Source organism: Rhinolophus hipposideros, assembly GCF_964194185.1.
Source record: "Rhinolophus hipposideros genome assembly, chromosome: 15".
Lineage (NCBI taxonomy): Eukaryota > Metazoa > Chordata > Mammalia > Chiroptera > Rhinolophidae > Rhinolophus > Rhinolophus hipposideros.
The window spans coordinates 22,501,821-22,510,334 of NC_138061.1; the positions used below are offsets into that span (position 1 = coordinate 22,501,821).

The 8,514-nt window shown below is 52.9% G+C and overlaps 1 protein-coding gene across 8 annotated transcripts; it reads left to right on the plus strand.

Annotated features, from left to right (window-relative positions):
- The first annotated feature begins 290 nt into the window (after positions 1 to 290).
- On the plus strand, positions 291 to 8,448 carry CUEDC2 (CUE domain containing 2). 8 transcript variants are annotated; one of them, XM_081074589.1, is made up of 10 exons: positions 1,495 to 1,574; positions 5,648 to 5,741; positions 6,474 to 6,560; positions 6,915 to 7,058; positions 7,153 to 7,214; positions 7,301 to 7,428; positions 7,515 to 7,697; positions 7,845 to 7,906; positions 7,983 to 8,043; positions 8,126 to 8,448. In XM_081074589.1, exons 2-10 carry the CDS (start codon positions 5,719 to 5,721, stop codon positions 8,270 to 8,272), a joined length of 897 nt encoding a protein of 298 aa, XP_080930715.1. In that variant the 5' UTR covers positions 1,495 to 1,574; positions 5,648 to 5,718; the 3' UTR covers positions 8,273 to 8,448. The 8 variants fall into 8 exon arrangements, with proteins under 8 accessions (XP_080930718.1, XP_080930712.1, XP_080930716.1 ...); XM_081074585.1 differs by having other exon boundaries at positions 1,554 to 1,574; positions 7,803 to 7,906; XM_081074592.1 differs by lacking the exons at positions 1,495 to 1,574; positions 5,648 to 5,741 and adding an exon at positions 291 to 620.
- The last annotated feature ends 66 nt before the right edge of the window (positions 8,449 to 8,514 follow it).

An 8,514-nucleotide genomic window follows, 5' to 3' on the forward strand; every position in this document is an offset into this window, starting at 1 on the left:
GGGATGGCGGTAAGGGTTTGGAGCCAGAACTAGGCACAGCTCTACTGAGGAAACCTAAGAGTTCTCGTAAAGGGGGTGGTAGAGAGAGAAGAGTCATCATCGGTATTGTGCAATGGTAGGCGCGGGGGGGGGGGGGGGGCGCGGGATGGGGAAGGGGTTGGGATGGTCTGTCTTTAGAGGGCTGGCGGAGGCCTGATGGAGCTACCCATCATCCCCTTGGCCTGTCTGGCCAGAGTTCAAAGTGGCTGTCACCCCACCCCTCATAACCTCAGCAGCACCAGGCTGGCAGCAGAAGTTTGTTTATGGGAGACACAATGCCAAATGTGCTCCCTCCTTCCTCCCTTCCCTTTTCTGTCCCCTTTCCCCAGCAGCCAATCGTGCTCTCTTTGAGGCCAGGGACACTGGTGGGATGGTGGGAAACTGCAGTGAGGGACAAGACTGGAACGGGGAGCAGTGATCCCTGTTTTCTCCATATTTTGGCACTGCCTCAAGTCCTCAGAGGAAATGAAAGGATGGGACTTTCTACCTTGGACTGTGAGCTACTGAGGGCATGGACAGTCTCTCGATCCCAGCTCTCTACAAGGAGACAAGCCCTGAAAAGTGGCTCATCCTGCTGATTGGTGAGTTCCATCCTTGAAGGGGACTCTTTCCTTCATGACCCATTGCGGGGTTCCTGGGAAGAGATGGCTGTGGACTCCCCCCCAGGGTAGCACCTAGAAGCTGAGGCAGCAGGAGCAGAAAGAGGAAGCTGAGGCCTCGCTGGGTCCTGGAGTTCAGCTCTCCTGTCTTACATGAGAAGCTCGGCCAACATGGACTCGAAGGCGTTGGCCGTAAGCATGGCCTCAGGCCATCCAAAATCTGGGCTCACGATGACCCTCACCCAGAGCAGCTGCTTCTTTCTCCCCAATCCAAACCAGGCTCCACGGCCCCAAGACCTTGTGACCCACCCTAATCTTGGGGACATACCTCTGGTAAGGGAATCCAAAGGGAACACATATGGTGGGGAAGTCAGCACCTAGGAGTTGATTGGGTGACTACAGGGCTTGAACCTGCACTGGACAAAAGGGGGGAGAGACACGTGGATTTAGGAAGGAACACCAAATCTGGGAGAAGACACCTGATCCAACCAGGGAGCCGCGTCTGTAGAAGTACGGGGGAGACAAGGCGAGTGGGGAAAAGCTATAGGGTTAGAGGACAAAGACTTAGGGGCAAGGAAATAAGGCGGATGGAAAGACACTGGGTGGGGTCGAAAGGTTCTAGGTTTCTGACAGTTGACAAGGAACTAGGCGGGGATACAGTCAGCCACTGCGACTGCACCCACTGGCGGGACCTCCACGTAACAACTCCTCCCTACGTGCAACAAAAATGGCCACGGCGGAAGCCCGTCCAAAACCCGGAGACAAATGAGAGCAGAAGCCACGCCCAGTTATGGGCACTTGCCCTTCTCAAACATGGCTACTTCGGTGCTTCTGGAAGGGAACCGCTCTGGGCCCCTCCTTTGATCTCGTTGGTGGGGCTGGGGGATGAGAGCTGCACCGCGCGGGACAAGTCGCCGGCGGCGCCTGACCGAACAGGTGATTTCCCCTCCAGCCCCCGGCCCAGGGCCAGGAGAGTCGCGGAGAGCGTTGGCCCAGGGTACCTGCCTTGTGCGTTCCCCCACGGTACTCCCCGGGGACCGCCGGACCCCCATCTCTGATTCTCGCCGTGGCCTGTATTAAGGCACACCCCAGCTTGCTCAGGCCTCCCTCGTCCTGTGTCCCTCAGGGCGCAACCGCATCCTTTTGCCCTCGGTCTCACTATTCTGGACCCTTGCTGGTACCTTGCGGGTACCCGCTAGCTTGTTTCGGGAGCTCCCGCTTCAGTAGTCAGCCATAATTAGGGTCCCACTTCCTGTGCTCCCCGCTCCACCCGTTTGTTCTCCCGCCTGACTTTCGATGCCGGAATCCCAGTGTCCTTGGCGCCTCTGAGACCTGACTTGGGGGTCGGGGGACAATGATGTCCTCTGCAATTCGCGTGATGGAACTAGGGCCTCAGGAGCCGGGCTTCATAGGGGGTAGACCTTAGGAGTGCCCCACGACTTCTTCCACACTGGTTCCCAGGACGACTCCTCCCACATGGCCTTCTGCTCTCCCTCCACCTTGAGCACTTCCGCACCCTAAGGGAACAGCATGGTACTTTTCCCCTCAGGGTCATTTAAATTTGTCCAGAGAGTCTGTATGGAGCTTCTAGAGAGTTCAGGCCTGGTCCTGGGGGTGCCCTCAGGCCAGCTGGGGACGGTGAGGATGGGGCAGCCAGAGTTGGCTGCAGGAGGGAAAGGAGTCCTGCAGAATGAGGCAAAGGGGAAGATGTTCTGAGTGGGGAGAATGGTGTGAACAGACAGTCTGAGGGTGACAAGAGAGCTAGCCAAGCAGGAGAGGAGGATTTATATCGTGAGAGGTGATGTAGTGTAGGGGTTAAGTGAAGGTTCTGGAGCCAGGGCACCTGGGTGTAAATCTGCCATTAACTTAGTGTGACTTTGGGCAAGTTACTTAATCTATCAGTGCCTCCATTTCCTTTTGGGTAAAATGGGATAATCTAAATTATAAGGTTATTGTGAGGATTTGGTAAGTTAATACATGTCAAGTACATAGGACAATCCCTGGTGCATTGTAAGCAGTCAGTAAATGCTGTTATCAGAGGTGTTTAAACAGGACTCATGACAGGATGACAATCACATTTCATGGCTCCACTAACCAGTGATTCCTGATTCAGAGGCCCCAGGAAGTAATGGGGCTCTGTGAGCTACATCCAGAATTTGAAAAGTCTCGTGGAAATCATGTTCTTAACCTGGAGAAGGCTGGCTGCTCAGGCGGCAGCTTCCCCAACTCGGAAAAATGTTAGAGGAGAAGCCTCTGGGCAGGAAAGAAATGCCAGAAAGGTTAGTGGGATGGAGAAGGGTGAAAGAAAGAAGTGGCGAGCTTTGAAGGCTGGGTAGAATTTGGGCAGCCCAAAAACAGGAGGAGGGAGGGTGTTCCCTTAGGAGACATGCTAGAGCAAAAGCTTGGGGGAGCAACACATTTTATTCAGGCAAAGTGAAGAGTTTCCCAATAACAACCCCCTGACCCTCAGACCTTGGTTAGAAACCTAGAGGCATCAGACACATCCATGAGAGCTTCTTTCCTAGAAACTGGGCTTTCATGCAGCATCCATGGGTCTTTGTCCCAACAGAGGTTGCCAGGCAACTGAGAGCAGCCAGGATTCCATATAACCCAGGGTAGATGTCGGTCTCCATAGGAGGCTGACCTCTTGGGGGAACTGCGTGATGGGATCTGGTATGCCTGGTCTGAGCAGTTCTTCTCCTCCCCAGGGCCCATATTAGGGTCTGGAGCAAGAGGCAGGCATCCCCCTGGTAGGCTAGGGCTTCTCAGTCCTGCTGTCCAAAGTAACCCCTGTGCTGTCACAGCAACTCTGTTACACTTGGGACCGGGAAACTGATCATAGATGGTAGGGCTGTTCCAACCTACTTAGAAGTCTTGATATCTCCCATCCATCCCCAGAGCAGCCCCTAAAATATACACTCAACTAGGCAACCTGGATTTAAATCTTTACTACCAGAGTCAAACTAGCTGACTTCGGGCAAGTCATTAAACCCACTGAGCTTCAGTTTCTTCATCTGTAAAGTGGGAAGTAACTATTTGATGAGCATCTGTCTTCATGGGAGATACCGAGTGTATGAATACATAGATGGATAAGCCAGGTATGTGATCCCTGCCCTCATGAAACAACTGGAAGAAATATTAAACATTGCCCAAATAGTTATTTTTAAAAGCTGGAGGGAAAAAAAAAGTGCTAAGTAAGGAAAAGGGTAGTCTGCAATGAGGGTGTAATATGGAGGGGACCAAACCAGTTCTAAGGGTCTGGGACAGCATCCCTTGAGGAAGGAAATTATAAACTGAGACCTGATGGAATTAGATAAGTGAAAGGGTGGAGGTGGAAGGTTGCCCAGGCAGAGAAAACAGTTTGTGCAGACGGCCTTGCCATGAAAGAGCTTGAATGTTGGCAAATTGAAAGAAAGCCAGAGTGCAGGGGAGTGATCCAGGGAGGGTACATGGTAAGGTAGAGAGATGTAGGCAAGTATAAGGCCCTGAATCAAAAGGCCACAAAAAGAATCTGGACTTATCTGAAGGAAAGTGGGAAGTCACAGATAGATTTTAAGCAAGAAAAACATGATTTTTGGTAAAGATCACACAACTGTGATCTTTGTGGAGAATAGTTTGTTGGGGGAAAGATGGTAGTGAGTAGAAGGATTAGGAAGCTCTTGCAGTTAAGAGATGAAGCAGAGTGGGAGTAGAGATGGAGAAAAGTAGAGGTGTTGAGAGATAATGGTCAGGGCTTAGTGACTGATTGGATGTGGGAAGGCAGGAAGTAGGATGGTGGCGAGGATTAATTCCCAGACCTGTGGCAGGAGCAGCTGGGTGCACGGACATGCACTCCCGAGGATAGCCTCAGAGGAGTAAAAGACTCGGGGGATGTCAGTTTGAGACATCCGCGTGGGGTGTGAGAGGTAGATGTAAGGTGTGCACCTCAGCACAAGAGGCTGGACCAGAGGATTAGACATTGGGAATTGGTGACATGGAGTTGGTACATAAAGATGTGGGCCCAGATGCGATCTTCCAGACAGAGAGGGTGCAGAGTGTGGATAGAGGAGGAGCAGCTTTGCGCCTGGCTTTGCTGCCACATTTGGAAGGTAGCACAGGAGAGGGGGACAGAGAGAGGAGCCTGGGAAGAAATGGCCAAAGAGGTAGAAGAGGAAAAAGTGTGATGCCTCAGAAATCAACATTGGTGCTGCTTGAAAGGGCAAATATTAGGGGAATCCATAAGAAATTGCCTTTTTCTTTTTTATTTTGTAGATCAAAAAGAGGCAATATTGGCAAGCTCATAAGGTTCAACCTAATTAGAGCAAAAACTGAAAAAGTAACTTGTGACCTTAGCCTGATAAATTTTGGTAGAGATGTTGGAACAGAAATCAGACTAGAGTTGGGGAAAAGCAGATAGAATGGAGATGAATGAGGGAATAGAGTCAAAGGGACTTGGTGACTGATTGAGTACAGCAGGTGAGATTGAAAGAGGGTGAAATCAAGGGTAATCCACAAGTTTCAGAGTTGGCAGCTGATTAAGTGAGTGCTTGTGTGAACCGGTGAAACAGGAGGAGGTGCATATTTGGAGAGGGAATGTACACAGATTGGAAGGATATAGTGAATTTGGAGTAGATGGAATCTGAGGTGTCTCTGAATCTTCTTGAGTGGAATGGAGAGCTGACAGTTGGACCTATGGGTCTGGAGCCTTTCATTACCATCTATGTGTTCCTGACTGTTCAGTACACACTTGGGAGTCAACCACGTGAGGTGGGAATGAAATAAGTCAGTAAGTATTTATTGAGCACCTACTAGTGCAGGTACTTTTCTAGGTGCTAGGGTTACATCAATGAGTAAGACTAAGACCCCTCTCCCTCAGTCCTGTACCTCCTTTTTCTTGAAGCTTACATTCCATGGGGGAGGACAGACAATAGGCAAACAAACCTAAAATAACATTAAGCTGTAGTAAATGCTATATAGAAAATAAAACAGGATAACAGATTAGGGAGTATGGGGAATACCTATTTTGGTAGGTTGGTCAGAGAAGGTCCCTCTAAGGAGGCAACATTTGAGCAGAGCCCTGGAGGAGGTGAGGGAATGAGCCATGTGGATAGCTGGAGAAGACAGGTAGGAAGAAGCTGGGTAAGTTTGAGGAAAATGAGCCTCGTGGGGCGGGAGTGGAGTGAGGAGGGAGTTTGGAGAGGTGGGCAAAGGCCAGACCTTGTAGGGCTCTGCAGGCCTAGGGAAGGAGGTTGGAAGGTCCTTGGGAGATAGTCCCGAGCTGCTGGAAGAGCAAGAAGTGGGCAGGAAGACAGAATTTATGAAAGACTTACCCTCCTATCTGGGCCCTGGAGCCAGAAAAGCCCCTTTGTGCCAGAGGTGGGTGGCCCATTCAGGGTGGGGGAAGGGCTGTGCTCAGTCCTGACGACTGCTCCTTGGGGGTCTGGACAATGGGCCCCTTGTGGTTGGACTTTGGGGCCAAGTGGCCCTCTCAATGATGGGATTCCTCAGCCAGGAGGCATGTGACCCCAAGACCCTGGCTTCTTGTCACAAGGTCTGGGGCCTGCTGTGGCGAATGAGGTGGAGAGATGGAGAGAGGTCAGGGGGAGGGGCGAGGGGAACTGCCACTTGGGAGTTCTTCTCCTGAGACAGTGCCCTGCCCTGTCTTGGGCTGGAGGAGGTGGAGAGGTGGGCAGGGAGGGGGCTGTGCCTCTGCTTGAGGCAGCGGGGAAAGGCTGGAGAACTGGAAGCTGTGGACAACATCAACAAATGGTTTCCACAACAGGGCAGGAGGGAGGAGTTAGTGAGTAGGGGCAGGCAGGAAAGGGCCTGTTAAACCTGCATCTTGTGTCCCTTCAGAAGAGGAGAGAGCATGGAGCTGGAGAGGATTGTCAGCGCAGCCCTGCTTGCCTTTGTCCGGACGCACCTCCCAGAGGCTGACCTCAGGTAGCAGCAGCTCTCCTTAGAAGGATCGTGCTAGGGCCAGGGTTGGAGCTGCTGGGCAGTACTCTGGGCCCTGGCCAATGGAGACTGGGGTGGGAACACTCGGCCCTATTCCTGAGCTGGGGGAGGGCTGATTATGATTTACTGGTATGTCTTTACTTCATATCCTGTCCCTGTCACCCTTTTTGGACATATGGGAAACCAAAGCTCTGAGGGAGGGTGGGATATGCTCTGGCTTTAAGGCTTGAGGTCTGGCTCATGGACCCCGTGAAGCCTAGGGCTAGAGCCTCAGGCTAGACGGGGGTGCTGAAGGTAGCCTAAGTCCTACCCACAGCTTGTCCTGTCCCTTTCCTGCAGTGGCTTGGATGAGGTCATCTTCTCCTATGTGCTTGGGGTCCTGGAGGACCTGGGCCCCTCAGGCCCGTCAGAGGAGAACTTCGACATGGAGGCCTTCACGGAGATGATGGAGGCCTACGTGCCTGGCTTTGCCCACATCCCAAGGTGAGGCCTGGCTGGGGCCAAGGCGGGTGTGGGAGTCGGCTGACTGTGGAGGGTGAGTGAAGTTGTCCTCTTACCACCCTTCTTGTCTTTTCAGGACTATGATAGGGGACATGATGCAGAAGCTCTCAGGGCAGTTGTGTGGTGCCAGAAACAAAGGTGAGTCTGGGGATTGGGTACTGGGTGACTCATTAACCCCCTCCCCAAAGCCCTAGCGAACCTGGTACTCCCTCTGCCTCTTTAAGAGAACCTGCAACCACAGAGCTCTGAGGTCCAAGGTCAGGTGCTCATCTCCTCAGAGCGTCTGCAGCGGCCTGAAAAGCTCAAAGAAGAAACCAGGGCTTCTCCTGTTGCTGGGGACACCCAAGATGAGGTACTGAGACAGGAGGGGACCAATGAGGGAGCTAGGGGGGCAGGAAAGGAGGAAGTACTGCCTTTTGTCTACATTTATGCCCACAGGCAGCTGGCGCTGAGGAAGAGCTGCTGCCAGGGGTAGATGTACTCCTGGAAGTGTTCCCTACCTGTTCGGTGGAGCAGGCCCAGTGGGTGCTGGCCAAAGCTCGGGGGGACTTGGAAGAAGCTGTGCAGATGCTGGTAGAGGGGAAGGAGGAGGGGCCTACAGCCTGGGATGGCTCCAACCAGGTATCCTTTGCTAGAGCCCTGCTCCCCTGCAAGCCCTGTAGCCCCAGCTACATTCCACCTTAATGTTAAGCCCCTGCCCCTGGCTTGTTGCCAAATGCTTCTCAGGCTGGTGCTCTAGGGTCTAGACCAGGTTTCCCCTCTCTGCAGGACCCGCCCAAGCGCCTCAGAGGCCCCCAAAAGGATGAGCTGAAGTCCTTCATTCTGCAGAAGTGAGTCTGGGCTGGGCTGGGCACTTAAAGGGTTTTCCCAGGGTAGCGGGAGCTTCACGCAGCCAGTTTTTCGCAGGTACATGATGGTGGATAGCGCAGAGGATCAGAAGATTCACCGGCCCATGGCTCCCAAGGAGGTGAGAATTGGGTTTGCTAGGGGTGTTGAATGGGTACGAGTATCTCCTGGTTTCTGCTACTCACTGCCTGATTCACCGACAGGCCCCCAAGAAGCTAATCCGATACATTGACAACCAGGTAGTGAGCACCAAGGGGGAGCGATTCAAAGATGTGCGGAACCCTGAGGCCGAGGAGATGAAGGCCACATACATCAACCTCAAACCAGCCAGAAAATACCGCTTCCACTGAGGAGTTCGCCGGACTCTGCTAGAGCCTTCTAGGCTCAGATCCCAGAGGGATGCAGGAGCCCTACACCCCCCCCCCACAGGGCCTGCCCTAACTCCTGACCCCTTCTCTTACCTCCTTGCCCCACAGTGTTAACCTCCTCTTGGAGCTGCACAGTAAAGGTGGCCCCAGGAAGATGAGTGCATTCTGGTCATTTCTGCCTCAGAGCTGAGGTGTTGGGGGACTGTGTCTGACCTTCGCTCCGA

Excerpts from the sequence above, each read along its gene's own strand:
- CUEDC2 (XM_081074585.1), top strand. The coding sequence starts at position 5,719 with ATGTGGATAGCTGGAGAAGACAG. Across the intron at positions 7,215-7,300 it reads GTGTGGTGCCAGAAACAAAG|AGAACCTGCAACCACAGAGC; the intron begins GTGAGTCTGGGG and ends TGCCTCTTTAAG. Across the intron at positions 8,044-8,125 it reads GGCCCATGGCTCCCAAGGAG|GCCCCCAAGAAGCTAATCCG; the intron begins GTGAGAATTGGG and ends ATTCACCGACAG.